Here is a 24,339-nt window from a genome sequence, read left to right as displayed (position 1 = left end):
TTTGGTAACCATATAATTTAGACCTTTGGACCATTATATCAGGAAACATGGACTTGCCAACATATTATCACTGTTTTTCCAAGGATGGTGGTACCCAAGCACTTTTGAACATAAACTAAGGGGTCGATTATCGATAGCAATTATCTGCTCTGTTCCAGAACCTGCCAGAAGCTACTATTTTTTACTACGATAACATTTTTTCCTTTATGTTGTCGAAAAAAAAAATAGTAAAAATTAGTAGATTCTTGCAGTACTGGAACAGTGCAATCGTTGAGTGGAGTTGTCTGTTGTCAAAATTACTTTATGTATGGCAACCTTCAACTGAAGTTGCGAATCTCAGTTGACGAGCCGGCTATTTTTCAGCAACCAGTCATTTTCAGTTGCAGTGAATATTTTCGAAGAAACAAGAAGTAAAATTGAAAGGAAAAAACATATTCTTAACAATTGTTGATTATTTGCATGATTAATTAATTTTGTGTATAAAAAATATGGTGAAAATAACAATAAAATTTTGAAATATTTGGTCTGTTCCAGAACTGCAAGAATCTACTAATTTTTACTATTTTTTCCGATAACATAAAGGAAAAAATGTTATCGTAGTAAAAAATAGTAGCTTCTTGCAGGTTCTGGAACAGAGCAATTAATTTATAAATTGAGGTCAAATCCAATGTTTACATGGGTTCCATTTATACAGCCGACAACACCAGGGAATTTCGTTTTTTAATAAAAATGATTTTTGTTGTCTTTTTTCCTCCTCCGACATTTTTGAAACGACCCAATTTTGGCACAATTTGTCCTCTATCAAGTGGACAACTCCCTTCAATACCTTCGACAATGTAGACTGAGCCATGCAATTGTCGTAATCATTGTAATTGGGACTTTTGGAAACCTCAACGCAGCGCACACTTTTAAAAGTGGGGGTATTGCTGTTGATCTGTAACTTACTTTGAAGTCAGCCTTTAACGTTTCCACAATGTGAACTACGGCATCCTTCGGCAATCGAAAGTACGCCTTAAACCTAAAATAATTTACTGATTATACAAATCATTCCAACATGAGCTTCAACTTACAGAGCAGATGGCAATTCCATTGGATTCGACTTGTCCCTCAAATTCTAATAGATGCCATCTCCTGTTCATTTTCTTCATCATCAAAAAATAATTCTACTGAACTTATCATTTTAAAACAGTTTTTTTTTGCGAATTGTACCTTTTGGATTTTAGAGTTCACAAGTTTGAAAAAACGCTGATCGATTACATGTTATCGACAACACAGTTGGGTTGACACCAATGATACAGCATTTCATCTCAGTTGTGCTGACAATTGACAACGCAACTCAAGTTTAGTGGTAATGCAAAATCGACCCCTAAGTTTCAAAACAATATTTCGAGATACAAAGTTAAGACCAAATCGGTTGCACTATTTATGAGAAATTGCGCGTACCATTTTAGGGAATATTTTCGAACTTTTGTTGGGGAGGTACCGGAACAAGTGGACATCATCTTCAAATTATTCGGTTCGAGAGTTGTGTGCACCAGCCACTACACAGCTTTCGGGCCATTTTCTCAAAAAGTATGGACTTGCCACTCAAAAAACTTGTACCATTGTAATAGGGGCCTTAATTGCAACCTGTTGCAAGAAAAATCAAAACCATTCGAGAGGAGGTCGGTTCGATAGCTATCATGCGCACCATTTTAGCGAAAAGTTTTGAACTTCTGTGTGGGGAGATACCCAAAGGAGTGGACCGATAAGGCCCAACTAAGAATTTAACATTGGGCCAAATTTTGGATCGAATCGGTTTATCCGAGAGTTACCGCGCGCTCTATCCACAACACATGATGCCATAGAAGGTTTTTACAGCTTTCTGGCCACTTTCGCAGGATATATGGACTTGCCCCTGAAAAAACTTGCACTTGCGTAATGGGGACAGCGAATACAGGTTATTACAACAAAAATCAAAAGGATTCGAAAGGAGGTTTTAAACTGCACTTTTCCGAAATTTTGTGTTGGAAGTACCCGAAGGAGTGGACCGATATGGCCCATCTTCGAACTTAAACTAAGTTTGGACAAATTATTACGAAAGCCAAATTTTGGAGCAAATCGGTTAATCCGTTCGAGAGTTATCGTGCGCTCCAGCCAGCCAGACAGGCGGCCGGACATCGCCAAATCAACTCCAAATTGTCTGGAACACATTTCGTCCAAACATACTTGGGGTCTAAAACCATTATTTCGATTAGGAACATTTTGCCCGTATGAAAGTTTATATACAGATTTTAAACCATGTAATTTCAATAAATTTAAAAATGTGTTTAACGGACTGAAAGTGGGCGGGTACAAAAGTATATATGGGCTGAAAGAGGACAATCTTAGGCATCATTCTGCGAAAATGAAACTGTTCCATGCTGTTCCCTAAAATTTATAGTCCACTAAAATTGGAATTTCACTAAAATTTAGAACCTGTGGAAAAACGAAATGACATATTTTCAGAAATCTGATTAGATAAATTAAAAATAATATACAATATTCACATTATTATGTATAGAGACGGTGCCACCGTGGTGCAATGGTATGCACACCCGCCTTTCACCGCTGAAGGTCGTGGGTTGGATTCCCCGGCCAGGCAACATCAAAATTTTCAACGGTGGCAAAATACACCTCAGTAATGTTGGCGACATTTCCTGAGTATTTAAGCCATGTAAAACTTCTCTACAAGTGGTTTCTTAAGACAAGCCGTTCTGACTCTGTAATAAACAGTAGATCCCATGTCACTGAGCTAATGTGAACCAACAACAAGCCGGTGAACAATTATATTATTATAATACGTATTCACATTATTATTATAAAATGAAAATAAAACATTACCTACCTCACATCTTTATCGTTTCCAACAAATGATGACTAACTTCTGTTGTTTCTTTTTCATTCTGTAATATATTTCGTCTTATTTGTTACTTTATTACTGTATACTTATTGTAGAAAAATGCATTTCTAGGGAATTATTATTATTGTATGTTTTTGTTGTGTTTAAAGCATCTTTAATAAACATAGAAAAATTAAAATTGTATATTTATACTTATGAATTAATGAAGTGATAGAGGTGTACATGAAGAAGAACAAATGATTTCATCTTCAGAAGTTATCCCCTCCCTTCTCCTCTTTCAATACTTGTTTTTACTTGCTCCACACCCACTTCTCCAAAGTGACAACACAACAATTTATGTTAATGTTTCACCTGTGGTCACACAGGCCTCTAAATAGTCTATACGTCTTTCCAGAGTGGTCAATTTCTCATTGAGAACAGCTAGGCGACTTCTACATGACATATCGAAAGAATTCAAGAAATCAGTGATGCGTTTTATGCTGGCCGTGATGACCTCGATGTATTCACGATTTGCCCAATCTTGATGTATTTGTTTTTGCACTGCTTCACGGTGTGCGCCACTCATGGTGTGTTTTCTTGATATATTCCGGATAGATGAAAAACAATATTTATAATTTTATTTTTGTATTTTCGTCTGCTTTGCTCACGACCAAAACGAAATTTGAAGAGCCGAACAAATTTAAAAACGTTCCCCACATTCGAATAAGGACCACAAAAGGGAATCAATGATGAAAAATGAAAACAATCAAAGTAGCCAACTTGCTGTGTTACGAACGAGGCATAAGAAAACGCAAACAGCTGACGATTCCGTGACAGACAACGAAGCCGACCCCGTTTTTCGACTCGCTCGCTCAGTTCATATGGTAGCCAATCGGCGGCGGCGCGCCGACTAATTTACCGACTGGCGGCTAATTTTGGCATATTTTGTAGTACAAAAGTTGCCGTACAGAAAAGTGGGGTTTAGAGAGAAACTGGAGTGGAAACACACTTGATGTTGTTGTACTATCCAGGAATCTTAAGATTTTATTGCCTTTAACATTTTAAAGGAACAAATTGTGGCAGTTGGATTTATACAGGGCAATTATCACAGTCAGTATGGTCTTCAACGCTATAAAATTTATATTGTCGTAATATGAGCCGCACGAGCCCGTTGTAAATATTTAAAAGCGGTCCTAGACATTTCTCCAAAATGTACGTAAGCAAAAATGTTGAACTTTTGGGAATGAGGTACCTTGCGAACTCTTGGAACTTGTGCTATGTTTGCAAGAAATTTTACGATATATAAAGTTCCGGCTATATCGGATAAGGTTTATTGCTCAGCAGTTATTTGGGTTGTTCCTGTACGTGTAAATTAAGGCGGAGTAAAACGAACGGAACCAATTAAACTATTGCATGGCACAATTAGTCTTATGCCAGACTATGAAAAAATTCATTGAAAACGTTTTGCCATTTTCTTCCAAATTTTCAATGACGTCTACACACATACATATATGAAATCATATGAAAATTTTGATATTTTCATTCCTTGTATTGGTTTGAGAGTTACGAATGTAAACACAAAGAATAATTTCAGATTACAGAACCTTGTGTACAGAGTTTCACCCCCTTCACACATCTTGCCTATAAACTCATTTTCACGTATATGAAAATTTTCATAGTCTGGCACAAGAGTTACTCTAAAGACAGTTTATGTACCCAGGCCTTACCCTTCGTTTACACATGACAGGACAGTTGACTTCATGTATTGATTTCAAAATCCAAAAACTTTCCTGTGTGACGTGGGCGTCCTGACAACTGGAAAAATAGTTGTAAAATTATGAATGAAAAATCATAAATTTCTTTTTGTTTTTCGTTCACATATTTTGTGTTTGTTTATGTTCTTTTGCTTTCAATGCATTTCAATTAATATCTCTCTTATTTTTACAAAAATGTCAAAAATTTGTTAACCCGACTGTCTGTGAAGAGATGATGGACAGCTGGGAGACAGCCGACAAATATATGTTAGTAAATCAGAGTTGTATTTGAAGACAAATTGTCTGGTGTAAACGCCTAGGCCGGAACTCAATCAGGTCGTTGCTTGCTTTCCAACTGTCAAAATTATTGATTCACGACGCCGTTTTTTTTTTTTTTTTTTGGTATCACACATCGATGACGCTGGCGATTTTTTTTGGGTAAAAAACATAAACACAAAGAATAATTTCAGATTACAGAACCTTGTGTACAGAGTTTCACCCCCTTCACACATCTTGCCTATAAACTCATTTTCACGTATATGAAAATTTTCATAGTCTGGCACAAGAGTTACTCTAAAGACAGTTTATGTACCCAGGCCTTACCCTTCGTTTACACATGACAGGACAGTTGACTTCATGTATTGATTTCAAAATCCAAAAACTTTCCTGTGTGACGTGGGCGTCCTGACAACTGGAAAAATAGTTGTAAAATTATGAATGAAAAATCATAAATTTCTTTTTGTTTTTCGTTCACATATTTTGTGTTTGTTTATGTTCTTTTGCTTTCAATGCATTTCAATTAATATCTCTCTTATTTTTACAAAAATGTCAAAAATTTGTTAACCCGACTGTCTGTGAAGAGATGATGGACAGCTGGGAGACAGCCGACAAATATATGTTAGTAAATCAGAGTTGTATTTGAAGACAAATTGTCTGGTGTAAACGCCTAGGCCGGAACTCAATCAGGTCGTTGCTTGCTTTCCAACTGTCAAAATTATTGATTCACGACGCCGTTTTTTTTTTTTTTTTTTTGGTATCACACATCGATGACGCTGGCGATTTTTTTTGGGTAAAAAACATATATTTTGCACATTATTAATTCTTCCTCAAACATCGTATAATTTTTGTTATTAGTCCCAATTTACATTAGGCGAGTTTACTTGCGGCAATTGTCAGTTTGTGGGTGAGAGAGGGTGTTGAGAGGCAAAGGGTTACCATATACCTCACCTCTCTCTCCATCAAACTGACAATTGCCGCAAGTAAACTCGCCTAATGTAAATTGGGACTAATTTATCAGAAGAAATTATATGGTTTATTTTCAATATTGTCAAAAAGCAATTTTGAAAAAAGTACATTGTGTTTGTGAAGAAATAAAAAAAAATATTAAGGTCATTCATTTTTAGAGAAATATTTGAGATTTCGGTGCAGAATGAAGACTGATTGCGTGCTTTGCTACACGCTTATCATACACACACGTAAATATGGTAACAGTGGCAAAAATGGTAAAAGTGGTGAACTGGTCTCATATAAATCATGGTACAATAAAATAGAGGTAGGCGAGGTAAAAAATCACTGAAAAATACAACCCTACAGCCATGGCTTAAACCTGACCTTGCGTTTACTCATGACAGGACAGTTGAGTACATGTATTTATTGTCAAAAACCCAAAACATGCCTGTGGGACGTAGGCGTCCAGACCACTGCAAAACCAGTTGTAAAATTATGAATGAAAATCTTCGATTTATTTTTATTTTTGTTTTGAACACATTTCAATTATTGTCTCCACTTATTTTTACAAAAATGTCAAAAATTTGTTAGCCCGACTGTCTGTGAAAAAATTATAGACAGCTGGAAGACAACCGACAAATGTTTGTCCCTGTTTATACAGGGAAAGTTGATGGGAAAGAAAATTGAGTTTATGGGCGAGGGAGTAGAGAGGAATAAGAGGGGGTACACACACCTCTGTACTGGCAAATTCTGTTTTGTTTCGCTTTTCTTCGTATACAACCTGAAGTTGGCTGCAGATTTGTTTTTGCATTTTCTTTCATTTTATTTTCTCTGTCGAGAAACAAACAACAGCGGAGACAATTGGAAAAAAAACATTTGGAGGAAAAACTATTTTTTAAGCAAAAACAATTCGAAATAAGTGGAAATATCAAAATTAAAATGCAATTCAAGGGTTTCTTTAATAATTAATTGTTTATCACACACGTCTTCCTGTAGGTTCTGGAACAGAGCAACAGCTGATTATCACTTCTACCTTCTATAAATATGCCTTGCAGGTACAGCGGCAAAAACAGCTGGTTATCACACTAGTTGTCAAAATTCATTATTGTGAATAAAAACACATACAAAATGTAAACAAGCAATTCACAATAATACATTATTGTGACCAAATTTGACGTTTGGTATGATTTGTAACACCTTCTTATTCCACCATGATTATTGCATAATGTCAAAAACAGTAAAAATGTCAACCATGCTTTTGACAGATTAGGCCATAAAAAGAATAAAAATGTAATCAGCTGTTAGCTGTGGCCTACCTTTACTTTATTCTACCATGATATTTGCTCTGCTCCAGAACCTGCATGAAGCTACTATTTTTGACTACGAAAACATTTTTCCCTTATGTTATCGGAAAAATAGTAACAATTAGTAGATTCTTGCAGTTCTGGAACAGACCAAATAATTGTATGCATTTTAAAGTCGGTGTTTAGACGTTTAAAGTTAATGTAGAGAGGAATAAGAGGGGGTACACACACCCCTGTACTCGCAAATTCTGTTTTGCTTCTTTATTCTTCTCCGTTTTTTCTGCATTTTCTTTCATTTTATTTTCTCCGCTGGCAAATAACCAACAACGCATAAATTTTAATTAAAAACATTTGTGATGAAAAATAAGTTGAACAAAAAATTATGTGTAAAAATTAATAGTAAACATATACATATCGCACCTGTTCATCAAAAGGGTAGCAACTCGAAGTTTCGAAGTTTTCAGTAGAGACAAAAAAACTATTTATGTTAATATTAAAGGTATATTATACAAAAAACTATGCCATCGTAAGGATATATGGTTCACATACTGCAGCATTATATTTAACTCCAATTTACAAATGCATATTAAATGATTTCGTTTTACGAAAACCCAGAATCAAATGAAGTGTATTTACATCTGTTTTTTTGCGCCATTTGCTTACGCACACAATCGCACATACACACTTATACAATAACACAAACACACGCACACAATATATTTATTCAGAAAATAGCAATTTCACAACACAAATGTGTATCAAATAACTTAAATTAATTCCAAAAACAAAAAAACATAATTTTTGCAAGTTTTTTAACCATTTATTTTCACTTTTGTCATCGTTTGAGTATTTTTGTTTTTCTACAACACACACAAACAAACAAAGACATCATAAAACAGTTGCATTTTTTGGTAGTTTATGACGAAAAAGCAGGGTTGCGTATAAAAGTATGGTGTTTTCGTGCGTTGTTTAGAATAAATGACGTAGCTATCGTCATTTATTTTTGTATGGTAAATGACGTAAAATGTTGCCTGTTTTAGCAAATAAATGACGAAACAGCTCTAAATGACGAAAAAGTTGCTAATGTAAATTGGACATTAGTTTTATTTCGTTAAGTATTTAATTATATTTCTAACCAATTTTCGAGTTACTACCATTTTGTTGAAAAAGTTCTTGATTTTATCAGAGAATTATTTCGACTTATGCCCGTTTAACTGAAAAAATGAGCGGCGATTGACAACACTAAGAGGGAACAATTCGAAACACTACTCTTTTGTTGAAAAAATGGCGATGTAAATGCCTTATAGACGTGGGTGCAACTAGAAATACGACTCTTTTCTTGATACATAGTAGTTAATTTGGAGACATGAAGAGTTACTTAAGAGTATATTTCGACGGAAGAGTAGACAAAAAATACGACATTTTTACAGTAGGTAGAGTTGATCATGATGTATCGTTTTTTGATAAAAAGTGAAAAAATCAAAATTTTGAGTTACTACCCTTTTGTTGAACAGGTGCGATATGTACTTATTTAATTTTTTATGAACTTTAATTCAATTTCTATAAGCATTATCGCCTTAGTATTGCCTTTGAATGATCAAACGAGAAAATGAGTGTGAAGAAGAATCAGAAATTTTACACAAACATTATTTGCGTGTTTAACCTGCAAAGAAATTTTAAAAGAAATTGAGAAGAAAATTTGTCATTCCAGTTTGAACGTATAAACACGGACAAAGTAATGGGTACTTTACACGATATGTTTTTTACATATGAGATGTCACGTTTTATATACAAAATGTATACTTAAAGTGACAACACATATGTAAAATAACATATCGTGTAAAACGCCGATTAACGCCCTGTTTTTGTAACTAATTTAATATATTCGTAATAATTTGGGAATCCATAGCTCAGGCCCCATATGACATACAGACTTAATTTTTCGTAGACGCGCTCCGTATATAGTTAAGAATTCCTCTTTTAAAAATCAGAGCTCTACATTTGCGCTAAGGCGAGTAAATCGATCTACAAAATTTGACAATTCGTGTGAGAAGAAAAAAATGTTTTACAAAAACAGGGGGTTAAGGCCTGCGTACATAAGCTGCCTTGCCTGGTTGCCTTGCTTTTCTGCTTCATTTCTGACGTAATAAAAATAAAAGAATAAAGAAGGCCGAGCAAATTTCGAACTGGGTTGCCCTTTTCTTTTTTATTCTTTTATCAGAAGCAAGCAAGGTAAGCAGGCAAGGCAGCTTATGTACGCAGGCCTTTAGTCCCGGTCCACACTAGAGTGATTTCATTGGAAAAATTGCATGAAATTATGCGTCTCTAGATCGACCTCCATAGTAAAGTAAACTCATAAAATTGCTGATATTTGCAATGGCTTGCATTTTATAGCATCTTTAGACTGCATTTAAATTCAATCCAAAACACTACATCAAAGGCTGTGATTTGAATCGAAAATGGAGTGAATCCTAGCTGCGAGCTCTCTTGTAAAATTCATAGGTGAATTCATAGGAAAAGAGGTACTCCAGCGGCAATTGTTCTAGTGATTCAACTGCATCCGCGGATGCAAACTTTTTGCTGGGAAAGGAACACTTTAGCTCTGTAACCTCAGGCACGTAAAGCTTTTGATAGTGTATGGGCCGCTTAACACACCATAGACTCAAATACGATAGCCATACGTTACGTGCGTTACGTAGCTACAGTAACTTAACACACTCCACGATACCCAATTTAACAGATATTTGGTATTCATTGCTGGATAATTTTTCTCAATTTCAACGCAACTTCGTTTAGTTCTGTTTTAACTTATTGAGGAAAAAGTAGAAATAAAGAGCGTCGCGACAAAGTAATCGAGTAGCCCCGTCGAAATAAAAATCAAACTAATTATAAAATAACAAACAACAAATATTCAATTTTTTAAATTGCAATAAAACAAAAATGGATAAAAAATTATAAATAAAAATAAATTTTAGTTTGAACATAAAAAACCCCAAACGAATTGCAAGTGAATTAGAAAATCAAAATAATAAAAGAGTGAATGTAAGTTAACAAATTATATGAAAACGAAAGAAAATGTTGCAGTTTTATTTTGTGCTTTTAATGGGATAAGGATAACTGTAAATTTAAAAACAAATCCATGCCGTTGAGAATAAAAGGAAATTAAAAAATTTAAAATGTTTGTTTTGTTTATTGTTGAAGTTCAATCTCATTTTCGATTGTGTGAGTGGAGTATTCCCCCATTGGCTCAACTTCATTTATTATTCTCTATTACAGAGAGTAATGTTTTTCAAAACGAACTGACAGTGTTGCAAAATTTTAATTTGGAAAGTCTTAAAGAAAATTATTAAAATTCTAAAATTCTCCATATTTTCTTATTAGAAATTAAACTACAAAATGAATAATTTGCAATAAAGGAAGAAATTGTGTCTTCAAATTAAAGAGTTGTGAATAAGTGCTAGTATATTGCAGTGGAGTGGGTCAGACATTGAAATCCTGTTTTAAACTCCCAAGAAATATAAAAAAGCAAGCAAATAAAAAGGTTTATGTTCGTTTGTTCTTCCTGAGTGACCGCCGAAGTATGTACATAGTTAAAGTGAGTTAAAGTGCATGAATATCCCAAACAAAATTTTCAGTGTGTATACAATAATAACAATAACAAAAACAAGAAAACAATTAAAAGCGAAGTACGAAACACAGGCGAAACAGTAAAATAGGGAAACTCCAATTTCCCTCCTTCCATCACCCATCTTCAGCATTTTCCATATATTGGGTACTTCTTGCCTTTACCTTTTTTTGGCGAATATAAACAAAGAGAGTTTTGTCCTTAAACAACAACAACAATCAATTCGCATTGAAACTCCTCTCTCATGGAATAACAACAAAAACGGCTGGTGTTCTCCCCCTTTTCTCCCTCTCTTTACCCTTATCTTTCCACTCATTGTCAACTCCACTCATATTGGGGGTTGTTTTTGTTGTGTCGCCGCGTTGCTAGACTAAAGGGAAACAGTTTAAATGAAAACAAAAATAACAATAACAACAAACAAACATATCGAATAATCAAACAAACAAAAACCGTTGAGTTGTCAAATCTCAACTTCATTTAAGTCTCTCTTATAAGAAGTGCCAAGTGTCAATTAAATGTTGATTTGTCATTTTCTGGTGAGATAAGAAGATAGTTCTTTTGCCTTTTATAAGACAAAGTATCTTTTTGCTTGCAATTTCATTTGAAAAAATAGCGCGAAATTTATTAACAACATCAACCACCTTCTAATAAAACAAATTGCGCGTATTCTGGGAAACAAACCCCCACACATACACATGCATAAATTCACATTGGAATGAATGAATGACCACCAGCCGGATCACACTGAGACTGGAACACAATACCCATGAAATTAAGGGAGGAAACGCTTAATTATGCAGTTTTTGTTGTTGCGAGAGTTTGATAACAGCCAAATCAAACCAGTTGAACAAAGTTATCACAAAGCATCTCTCCTCTATCACGTCCAACATTGTGATTCTTTAATATTTCCAACATTTTATTGCGCGGCAAGGATAAAAGTTCGGGTAGAATTTGTCAACAAAAGCTAAAAATATCTGTATTGAGTATTTTTGACAACAACTGTCAAAAAGTGCATGTAAGTACCACTTGAGGTTTCTTGAAAGGGAAGAAAGAAATTATATTTTAAGTAATTCTAGGCTTTTAACACCATCCATCCATCACCACCTCACCAAGCGGACAAATGCATCTTTTTTCAATTATTCAAAAACGTTTTACTGCTGATGATTTTCAAAAGCGAGACGCATGAAATAAAAGGGATGGTTTTTGCTCGTCATTGTCCTTTGTCATCCTGATTTTGATTATTTGGCGGCTGCCTGCAATTCTGCAAAGTGAGCTAATTACAATGCAATAACGTGTGTCGTTCTTTCCATTCGTTTTTTGCTTACCAAAAACAATTGCTTTGCAATTTGGTTTGGCATGCATCAAAAATGCATTTTATGTCAGTAACCCCTTTGTTTTACAAATTGGAACAATTTGGTTTATGAAATAACCGTATTGTGTTAAATTAGCCAAATCATTATTTGGAAATGGAAACAATGTTGGATGTGGATCAGCACCTCGATTGCTACAGTATTTGTAAGTTTTTATTTTTTCTGAAACTTTGCAATATTACGATTAGATTGCACCTGCCTATTGGTGCAATAACCTTTCGCCAATTCGTAATTGCAAAGAGTCGAAATTTTTTTATGAATTGAAATCAGAGTTTAAAATAATCACTATACTTGTAGGACATTCAACAGTTACCATGTTCTCTTAAATTTCTGGTGTGAAACTCGCATAGCGAATTATGTTGCGATCTTGAGCTTGCAGGAACTTATGGATAATTGTTACGAATTGAAACCAAACTGAGGATTTTTTTAAAGTACAGACCCAAACGACAGCAAACCCTAGTTGCGTTTTGTTATGTCAGATCCAGCTCGGATTTTATGGCCCCATCTAAAGATGGTTAAATATTGAGTTTTTAAAGAAATTCGGAGCTATATCTCCGAAACCAATGCAAATCTTCTTCTGACCTCTGAGTCAAATTTGTAGATAAGTACAAGAATATATTTGGAGAAATAATGAAACCGAAAAACTACATTTATTGCCTCAAATTTCAAAATATATGCAAAAATGCCATAATTTTTGTACATTTCGCACCCTAGATGAAGTTTCTCCTATGTGGTCTGTTCAAAAGATAAGTTCTACCAGTTTAGGGCTACAATATTGGCAAAGACAGCAAGGCCAAATTTCTATTCGTTTCTGAGATAAAGGACTGATAAATGCAAAAAAGTGTAGTTTTAGCCCGGTTTAGATGAGGACACAAAATCCGAACTGGATCTGACAGGACAAAACCCTACTAGGGTTTTTGTAGTCTAAATATGTACTTTCAAAAAATGCATACTAGAAGTTGTTTGCATTTTCAGTGTTGCATAGTGTTATCCTGGTATTTTAATCACAAAATTTTAAATTTTTCTCTTAAGTGAAGTTTAGGAACTCTTTGAGGATTGTTTTGAAGTGTTCATCAAAGGTAGATTATCTTCAAATTCTGTTTAAAATGATATAATTTTTTTCGTGGACATGTCCATGCTTTCTGACGTAATGGTCTAAAAGCGACCAACTAAAATGACTGGTTACACGATGAATATTGAAAGGAGTGACTGACATTGGTCCAAACATTACATATTATAAAATTTCTTTCAAATCAAGTTCGAAAATGTACTATATCGGACAACTTCTTCCGGAACCTCCCTTACAAAAGTTCAAATATTTTCGCTTATGTTTAAATCAGGGCTTTGGAGTCGAGGATTTTTGGCTCGACTCCGACTACAGGCGAGTTTTTTTCACGACTCCGACTCCGAGTCGAATCCGAGAGTGAATTCCTATACCACTAAAAATGAATAAAATGTGCACAACATTTTTATTTGTTCCTATATTTTGGCCTATATAGGCTAATGTGTTAGTTTTTCCTTACATATCAATTTGAAAGGGCATTCGTTCGAATACATTCGAACATATCAATACTGTTTCTGTCGAATCTTACATTGACGGAGTCGAGTTATTTTTTCGACTCAGTCTCCGACTCCAGCAAAATTGCTCGACTCCGACTCGTAGACCCTGGTTTAAATGTTGTTCGAGGATCATTTAGAAACTTTCATTAAAGGAAGTCCTAGCTGTCATATTTACCGAGAAATAATGTTATTCGTCGGCAAGTCCAAAACGCCTAAAAGCTCAAAAAAATCCTACGGGTCAGATTTTGGCTTAAGTGCAGTTAAGGACTGTTTCAGTATAGTTGTTTGGTTGACCTATTACTATCAAAAGGTATGACTTCCAAGATGGTCCATGCCTCGGTTCATTCGCGCATTTGGCTTTTAATCCAGTTGAAGGGCACTTCTCGGATCATGTTGAAATTTTTACGGGTTGTAGATGTTACCCTGTCCCGAAATATGGACCCCGAAACGTCATAATATTTAGGTCCACTCTTTTATACACATTTCTGCGCTAACGTTTTTAGTTGTCTTTGATGTAACGTTATGAGTTTACTCTTCATACATCTCTCTAAAATTGCCCCAATGTTCCAAAAAACTCCGGCCAACTGGTATTATTGCAAGATAACAATGATTATGGCTGGTTTATTGGTGTAGTTGACACATTTTTTAAAGGACGTACATGTAAAAAAATATTTTCAAGGACTAGCGTTTATTTTAAAGAATATTTTTAAGGAAATATTCCATGGTAGATTTCAAAGAATATTTGTCAAGGACCAGTGGATTTTTTTCAATCAAAAATTATTATTTTTATTTTTTTATTATTTATATTTTTTCAAGGATGTGGATTTTCAAATAATATTTTCCAAGGACTTCGATTTTCAAAAAAAAAAAAAAAAATATTGGCCACTATACTTCAAAGCTTGGATTTCAAATAATATTTTTCAAGGACAGTAGACTTCAAAGAAATATTTGTTTTGTTGTTGTTTTTTTTTTTTGAAGGACGTGCATGTAAAAATAAATATTTTCAAGGACTAGCGCATATTTTAAAGAATATTTTTAAGGACATATTCCATGCTAGATTTCAAAGAATATTTGTCAAGGACCAGTGGATTTTTTCAATCGTAAATTATTATTTTTATTTTTTTATTATTTATATTTTTTTCAAGGATGTGGATTTTCAAAGAATATTTTCCAAGGACTTCGATTTTCGAAAAAAAAAGTAGAAAGAAAAGAAAATATTGGTCACTAGACTTCAAAGCTTGGATTTCAAAGAATATGTTTCAAAGACAGTAGACATCAAAGAATTTTTTCTTGATAGATGTGCATGTTAAAATTATTTTCGTATATTTTAAAGAATATTTTTACGGAAATATCCATGCTAGATTTCAAAGAATATTTGTCAAGGACCAGTGGATTTTTTCAATCGTAAATTATTATTTTATTTTTTTTTTTTTTCATTATATTTTTTCAAAGAAAATTTTCCAAGGAGTTCGATTTTCAAAAAAAAAGTATTGGCCGGTCATTTTTCAGCTGTAAATTTTCAAATAATATTTTTCAAGGACGTGGATTTTTATACTCTCAGCCTTTAGACTAAAGAGGGTATATACGACTAAAAATGTGCCTGATTGAAATAATGGCTTTAGGCCCAAAGAATGTTTGGACGAAATTACTTTCAGACATTTTGGGATCGATTTAACCCTGTCAGTCCGTCTGTCTGGCTGGCGCACCATAACTCTAGAACGAATCAACCGAATCTTACCAAATTTCGCACTTCGTAATGTTTAGCCCAAACTTAATTAAAGTTCGAAGATGGGCTATATCGGTCCACTCCTTCCGGTACCTCCCCCACAAAAGTTCGAACATGTTCGGAAAATTTGTGCGCCCGATTTGATCCATACTTTGCACATCGTGAAATTTCTACTAAACTTAGATGAGGCTCCAAAATGGACTCAATCGGTCCACTCCTTCGGGTACCTCCCACACAAAATTTCGGATAAGTTCAGATTAGGACCTGCTCCCGAATCGCTTTGATCTTTGTTGCAACAAGTACGAGGGTACAAGTTTCATCAGGGGCAAGTCTATACTTCCTGAGAAAATAGCCTGAAAGATGCAAAAAGCTCCTATAAAACCGTGTGTAGTGGATGGAGTGCAAGATAACTCTCGAACGGATCTGCCGATTCGGTCCAAAATTTGGCCTTAGTAATATTTTGTCCAAACATAATTTTAATTCGAATATAAGCCATATCGGTCCACTACTTCAGGTACATCCCCCACAAAAGTTCAAAAATGTTCCGAAAAATTTTGCGCACGATAACTCTCGAAGGGAGTGACCGATATAATCCATTCTTTGCACATCCTAATATATCTACCAGATATAGATCAGGTTCGAATATTGACTATATTTGTGTACTCCTTCAGGTGCCTCTCACACCTAATTTCGGATAAGTTCACTTTAAGACCTGCTCTCGAATTACTTTGATTTTTGTTGAAGCGATTTGCATTCGCTACCTCCATTACGACGGTAAAAGCTTTTTCAGGGGCAAGTCCATATTTCTTAGGAAAACAGCCCAAAAGATGTACAAAATCCATATGTCACCATATGTGGCTGTCGGAGAACACGATAATTCTCGAACTGTTCAAATGAGTTGGTCCAACATTTAGTCTTCGTCATATTATATCCAAACATAGTTTCATGGGGCAATACCGGTCCACAACTTCCGATACTTCTCCCCAATATTAAAAAATGTCACTAAAATGCTAGGACGATATCACTTGAATGGAGCAACCAATTTGGTCCAAAAACTTTGGATCTCCTAATATTTTGTCAAAATGTAGTTTATCTTCTAAAATAGCCCATATCGGTTCTCCCTAAGGGTACCTCGCCCACAAAGGTTCAACATTTGTGTCTTAGTGCAGTTAATTCCTAATCCACACTTTTGTCGGCAAGTTCAAATGCCCAAAAAGGGCCACAAAATTCTGAAGAACCTTAAATACATTCGATCTGTCCGTAGGTGAAAGCTTTACTTCACATTGGCTGAGGGTATATATCTGTCCGCAAAACCGACTGACACTTTTTTACTTGTTATCAAGGACGTGGATACTCAAAAAAAAAAGTAGGAAAAGCGTTAAGTTCGGTCTGGCCGAACTTTTTATACCCTCCACCACAAATTTCAGCCATTTCGTGGATTAATGTGGCCACAACCTTCAAAATACCGAAAATCGGAAGGTACCGTTCTATGGGGGCTATATGATGGCGTGGACCCATACCTACAAATTTCTGGGGGAAAGTTTTATACCCCCAACGAAAATAAATACCAAATTAAATACCAAATTTCAGCCATCTCGGTGTGATAATGAGGCCAAAACCTTCAAAATACCGAAAATCGGGAGATATCGTCCTATGGGGGCTGTATCCTATGTGGGCTATATATCTACCATTTTATGGTAGAAATATTTCTTAGCCTCTGGAAACACAATATACAAAGTAACAACCGATTCTGTTGTCAAATGGGACTAATACATTTAAAATATATTAAAATGACGCGTACTTTATATGAGGCGTTATATGGGTGATATACCAAAATGTGGACCTATGTATATAAACCAACTTTGGTAGGAATGTTTTTTGGCTTCTGGAGACACAAAATACCAAATTCCAACCAAATCGGTTGTAAAATGGGACAAATAGTTTAAAATTCCGTAAAACGAGGACGCGTCACGCGTCATTTTGTATGGCGGCTATACGAAAGCGTGGACCTACATAGCCCGTTTTCAATACCAAAAGTCCTACGTACAAATAATAGATTTCCGTTCGGACCCCCCTAGAGTGTTTTCCACAGACGGACAGACGGACGGACATGGCTATATCGATGTAGAATTGCACGCTGATCAAAAATATATATAGTTTGTGGGGTCTACTATGATTATTTCGAGTAGTTACAAACGGAATAACAAACTTAATATACCCCCATCCTATGGTGGAGGGTATAAAAAATAAATAACCAAGAACCAGACGACTTCAAAGAACGGACTTGCACACAAAAAAAAAAATATAATAATAATAAATATATAAACCACATAGTGGTGTAGGGTATAATAAATGAAAACCCTTAAATTCCCAAATTTTTTGAAATTCTGTAGTTCATCTTCGAACTTGAATTTTTTTGAGAGATATATTATGATGTGAAAATGGTTGGTCCAAAGTCAGTCACTCCTTTCGATAGTTATCGTCATTATATCATTGTTATCAGAATCACAGAGAGTACTTTCGATTAAAATTTCAATAATTGTATATTAAAAGAATCTATATATATAAAAGAGCTTAGTGAGTGAGTGAGTGACTGAGTTACTGAGTGACTGACATATCATCGCCCAGACGAAACCGCTGAAGCTAGAAAGCTGAAATTTTGACTGTGAGTTGCTGTCGGTGTGTAGGGGTGAGATAAGGCTGGGTTTTTGGAAATTCGACCTAGAAGTGTACGAAAAGTACTAAAAGGTACTAAATATGGTACCCTTTGTATTATGCAAACGGGAAGAGCTAGAATTCTGAAATTTGGAATGAGGGTAACTGATGGAGATTTAGAAAGATATACCAAAGGGTTTTTGGAAATTCGACTTATAAGTGTACGAAAAGTTACTAAATTTGGTACCAATTGTATATTTTGAGCGGATATAGCTACAATGTTCATATTTGGTATGGAAATCAAGGTTGGGAAGTGGTGTTGATATAAGGAAATTATTTTTGAAGTTCGTACTTATGTGTACGAGTAGTACTAAATGGTACTAAATTTGGTACAATTTGGATTTGGGTGAACGGATAGAGCTGAAAACCTGAAATTTGGATTACCGTTGAAGCGTACGATTGAGATATGGGTGTACTTTTAAAAATTCATACTTATGTGTACGAAAAGTACTAAATAGTACCAAATTTAGTACAATTTGGATTTAGATAGACATGGAAACCTGAAATTTGGAATTAAGATTACTGATGGAGTGAAGGATTGAGGTAGTTTTGAAAATTCTTACTTATGGGTACGAAAAGTAGTAAACGGTACTAAATTTGGTACAAATTGAATTTGGGTGAACGGATAGAGCTGGAATCCTGAAATTTGGAATTTAATTACTTTTGGAGTGTAGGATTGAGTTAGTCTTGGAAATTTATACTTATGGGTACGGAAAGTACTAAATGGTACTAAATTTGGTACAATTTAAATTTAGTTGAACGGATAGAGTTGGAATCCTGAAATTTCGAATTAAGGTTACTGATGGAGTGTAGGATTGAGGTATTTTTGGAAATTCATACTTATGGGAACGGAAAGTACTAAATGTACTAAATTTGGTACAATTTATATTTGGGTGAACGGATAGAGTTGGAATCCTGAAATTTGGAAATAAGATTACTTATGGAGTGTAGGATTGAGGTAGTTTTGGAAATTCATACTTATGTGTACGAAAAGTACTAAATTGTACCAAATTTGGTGCAATTTGGATTTAGATAGACATGGAAACCTGAAATTTCGAATTAAGGTTACTGATGGAGTATAGGATTGAGGTAGTTTTGAAAATTCATATTTATGGGAACGGAAAGTACTAAATGTACTAAATTTGGTACAATTTATATTTGGGTGAACGGATAGAGTTGGAATCCTGAAATTTCGAATTAAGGTTACTGTTGCAGTGTAGGATTGAGGAAGTTTTGGAAATTCGTACTTATGGGTACGAAACGTACTAAATTTGGTACAATTTGGATGTGAGTTAACGCATAGAGATGGAATACTGAACTTTGGAATTACAACTACTTTTGAAGTGTAGGATTGAGGTAATTCTGAAATTCGTACTTATAAGTACGGAAAATACTAAATTTGGTATAAATTGCATTTGTATGGAGAAAAAGCGCTGGAATCCGGAAATTATAATAAATAATAAATAATCTATATATATAAAAGAGCTCAGTGAGTGAGTGAGTGACTGACATATCATTGCCCAGACGAAACCGCTGAAGCTAGAAAGCCGAAATTTTGACTGCGGGTTGCTGTCGGTGTGTAGGGGTGAGATAAGGCTGGGTTTTTGGAAATTCGAACTGGAAGGGTACGAAAAGTACTAAAAGGTACTAAATATGGTACCCTTTGTATTAGGCAAACGGGAAGAGCTAGAATTCTGAAATTTGGAATGAGGGTAACTGATGGAGAGTTAGAAAGATGTACAAAAAGGTTTTGGGAAATTCGAACTCTAAGTGTACGAAAAGTACTGAATTTAGTACCAATTGTATATTTTGAACGGATTTAGCTAGAAACTTGGAATTTGGTATGGAAATGAAGGTTGGGAAGTGGTGTTTATAAAAGTAAATGGTTTGTGAAATTAGTACTCATGTGTACGAATAGTACTAAATGGTACTAAATTTAGTACAATTTGGATTTAGGTGAAAGGATAGAGCTGGAAACCTGAAATTTGGAATTAAGATTACTGACGGAGTGTAGGATTGAGATATGGGGGTAGTTTTGGAAATTCGTACTTATGTGTACGAAAAGTACTAAATGGTTTTAAATTTAGTACAACTTGGATTTGGGTGAACTGATAGAGCTAGAAGCCTGAAATTTGGAATAAAGATTACTGACGGAGTATAGGATTGCGATATGGGGGTAGTTTTCGAAATTCATACTTATGTGTAAGACAAGTTCTAAATGGTACTAAATTTTGTACAGGGTGAACGAATAGAGATGGAAACTTGAAATTTGGAATTAAGATAACTGTTGAAGTGTACGATTGATATATGGAATAGTATTAGTACTTATGTTTACGAAAAGTACTAAATGGTACTAAATTTGGTACAATTTGGATTTGGATGAACGGATAGAGCTGGAACCCAGCAATTTCGTACTTATGGGTACGGAAAGTATTAAATGGTGCTAAATTTGGTACCATTTGGTTTTGGGTGAAAGGATAAAGCTGTAATCCTGATATTTGGAATTAAGATTATCTTTGGAGTGTAGGATTGAGGTAATTTTCAAAATTCGTACCTTTGGGTACGGAAAGTACTAAATGATACTAAATTTGGTACGAATAGAGCTGAAATCCTGCAATTTGGAATTAAGATTACTCTTGGACTGTAGGATTGAGGAAGTTTTGGAAATTCGTACTTAGTTGGTACGAAAAGTACTAAATGGTACTGAATTTAGATTTGGGTGAACGGATAGAGCTGGAATCCTAAAATTGGAATTAGGAATATCTTTGGGGTGTAGGATTGAGGTAATTTTGGAAATTCGTACTAATTGGTACGGAAAGTACTAAATGGTACTACATTTTGTACAATTTAAATTAAGGTGAACGGATAGAGCTGAAATGATGAAATTAGGAATTAAGATTACTTATGAAGTGTAGGATTGAGGTAGTTTTGAAAATTCGTACTTATGAGTATGGAAAGTACTAAGTTTGGTATAATTTGGTTTTCGAGCAACCGATAGAGCTGGAATCCTGAAATCTATAATAAAGATTACATATGGAGTGTAGGATTGAGGTAGTTTTGGAAATTATGGGTATGGAAAGTAGTGAATGGTACTAAACTTGGTACAATTAAGATTTGGGTGAACGGAGAGTGCTGGAATCCTGATATTTGAAATTAAGATTACTGTGAGTGTAGGTTTGGGGTGGTTTTGGAAATTCGTTCCTATTCTGTGAAAAATACAAAAGTGCTAAATGGTACTTAATATAGTATAATTTGGATTTTGGTGAAAGGAGAGAGCTGGAATCCTGAAATTTGGAACTTAGATTACTGTTGGAGTGTAGGACTGAGATAGTTTTTAAAGTTCGTACTTATGGTTACTAAAAGTACTAAATGGCTCTAAATTTGGTACAATTTAGATTTGGGTGAACGGATAGAGGTGGTATCCTGAAATTCGGAATTACTCTTGCAGATAACTATCTATCTAAATTAAGATTACTGTTGAAGTGTAGGTTTCAGGTGGTTTTGGAAATTCGTACTTTCATACAAAAAGTATTAATGGTATTAGAAATAGAGGAGGAATCCGCTATTGGTGTGTAGGGTTGAGATATGGATGTTGTTGGGGATGTACGTACAATAAGTGTACGAAAATTACTTTATGGCACCGAATTTGTTTAAATTGTTATTATGTAAAGGGGTACAGCTGAAATTGTGAAATTCGGTATTAGTATAGCAGTTGGCGTTTAGAGTGAAGGTAGAGAGGATGTTTTGGAATTTCGTACTTATGTATACGAAAAATACTAAATCGCGATTGGGATATAGTTTTGGATATAAGGAAATAATTTTTGAAATTTTTACATATTACAAGTACTAAATTTGGTACCAGTTTGGTGTTGCATGAAAGGATATGGGCGGAATTTCGAATTGCTGTGTTGGTGTCTAAATAAGGATTTTTTTAACTGCATACAAATTCTGAAATTAGGCTGAGGGCTGGCTGATTTATTGAGAAATACGAAATGTACTAAATGATATTAAATTTGACGTTGGGTGTAGCAATGAAGTTGGAATTATATATTTAGTGTGTAAAAACTACAAAATTGCAATAAATTTGGTATTGGTCTTAGAAATAGAAGTGGAATTCCGATTTATTATTTATTTGTCAGGTTCATTGTTAGAGGTGGTCGTACAATACGTGTATTAAAAGTATTAAATAATACTAAATAGTGAAGCACTGGTATTGAGTGAATCGATAAATGAAATTTGTTATGAGGATCGCTGTGTAGATTGGATCAGAATGTTTATTAAAATCTGCCTTTAAATGTATGAAAGGTTTCTACATGTAACAAGTAGAGCTAAAACTGTACAATTTGAGCTAAGGTCCTGGATTTTAAAAATTGTACTGAATAGTGTACTATTGTTTTTATGTTAACACGAATTCGGTTTCTAAATAATGTACTGAAATCAAAAAGCAGTAAGTTCATTTGAAAAGGTAGATCTATGCGGCTAATTTTTTACAAGAAGGTTCTTACATTCTGAGAATAAAAAGGCCTAAAATAAAATAACAGGTTTAGAATAAAAGTTTTCCACATTTTGATATCACAAAATTTGATTGGAAAATGTGGATAAAAATGTGAATAAAATTTAGACAGCAGTTGAAGTATAGGGGTCTTCTTTGAAATTCGAACAAAACGTGTACCAACAGACTTAAATGAAATTAAATATAAATTCAAATAGATATTAGTACATCAACATTTTTAATGTTCACCATATTATTTGTTTATTGTATTTTCCGCGTACGAAGTAGCGGGCATTTTGCTAGTATTTTATAAAGGACCAGACTTCAAAGGGTACATTTTCAAAGAAAGGCCTGGATTCGCAAAGAATATTTTTCAAGTACCAATTAACTTCAAACGTAGATTTCCAAAAGATTTTCTAGGGACCTGGATTTTCACACAACATTTTTCAAGGGCCAATAGGCTTCAAACTGGGAATTTTCGAATGCAGCACCTGGATTTTCAAAGATTATTTTTGCTTTACTAAAAGACTTCAAGGCATAGATTTTCAACGATTTTTTTTCCAAGATGTGGATATTCATAGAACATATTTCAAGAACCAGTAGTCTGCAAAGAATGGACTTGCCCACCAAAAAATGAAAATCAAATCAATAATCAAAAAATTTTAAATTTCGATTTTTATACCCTCAGCATTTATGCTAACGATGGTATATGGTAATATTCAAAAATGTTTTACAATCGTTGAAGTTGAGGTTCACCATTTAATAAGTCGCGAACTGTCAATATATTTTATATAATATGAATATATTTATATTAATTGAAGTGTTTTAGCCGGGGTCGCGTAAAATGAACCATAACAAATAATTTATGTGGAAGCTGTGTTGGTGGTAATATTAAAAAATGTGTAAAAATGTGTTGAAGTTTACAAGTTTTTTTGTGTTCTTTCTTGATTTCTGGTCAAACCACGAAAATTTCAGACCTGAGCCCAAAGAAAGAATTGAAGAATACCCCTTGTGCAACATGGTTCTAATGTATGACTTTTCGATATATACACTGCATCCCCCTAAAATCGATGCTGACATTTTGAAGTTTTGAAATCTGGGTTTTTTGAATTTTTCTTATAATTGGAGGGCGCAACCAGATAATTTCCCAAACTATTTATTGGATTGTAGAACTCGTGATTCCACGTCGTTTGATGTATATCTCATGAGTGTGCTCTGTACAGCTCCCTAGTAATAAGAGTCCAAAGTCGAATTTTTGGTGCGTAAATTTTCTTCAAAAACCTATTTTTTGGCTTCAAAATTTACAACTGTGACTCAGGTACCCTTGAACCCCGCGTGATTTTAGTTTTTTTCCGCGCCGGATTTAATGAGCCCTACCGCGATCGAATCCATCCACTAAAACCGCTGATATAGATACCCTGAAAATAGGAAAATAAGCTAAATTTTATTTTGACTAATCCGCATACTAAACCGCGATTTCCCTTAAAAATGTTTACATAAATGGAATCCTTTATACGCGATTATAATATTTGTCAAAAAGGTGTGCCATATATTATAGAGATTCGGGAGTAGTATTCGTATTTAACCAAAACTAGAATCAGGTAGCACATCCGCGGTTCTTGACGAATCTGTATAAAAATTTTCTTATTGACGTATTTTTAACAGGGGGTCACTGAAATCGGATGCGCCTTATAATCATATGAACA

General features: G+C 34.5%; 2 protein-coding genes across 6 annotated transcripts in view; one reads left to right on the top strand and one right to left on the bottom strand.

Moving 5' to 3' along the window:
• Positions 1–24,339, top strand: part of mim (missing-in-metastasis) — a 396,419-nt gene that overhangs the window by 34,064 nt on the left and 338,016 nt on the right. For 2 of the 5 annotated variants that reach the window (XM_073988098.1, XM_073988097.1), the window contains exons 1-2: positions 9,936–10,187; positions 10,527–10,723. The gene's annotated coding sequence lies outside the window, so the exon portion shown is untranslated. Of the gene's footprint in view, positions 1–9,850; positions 10,328–10,484; positions 11,786–24,339 lie in introns of those variants that run through there. The other 3 variants (XM_073988096.1, XM_073988102.1, XM_073988101.1) reach the window with 3 other exon arrangements.
• HSPC300 (haematopoietic stem/progenitor cell protein 300) lies at positions 2,912–3,563 on the bottom strand. Its single transcript, XM_073990554.1, has one exon. It carries the CDS (start codon positions 3,444–3,446, stop codon positions 3,216–3,218), a length of 231 nt encoding a protein of 76 aa, XP_073846655.1. The 5' UTR covers positions 3,447–3,563; the 3' UTR covers positions 2,912–3,215.

The sequence above is a fragment of the Musca autumnalis genome, unplaced genomic scaffold (genome assembly GCF_047663935.1).
Source record: "Musca autumnalis isolate F117 unplaced genomic scaffold, ASM4766393v1 scaffold_5, whole genome shotgun sequence".
Lineage (NCBI taxonomy): Eukaryota > Metazoa > Arthropoda > Insecta > Diptera > Muscidae > Musca > Musca autumnalis.
This window is presented reverse-complemented; position numbering and strand designations above follow the sequence as displayed.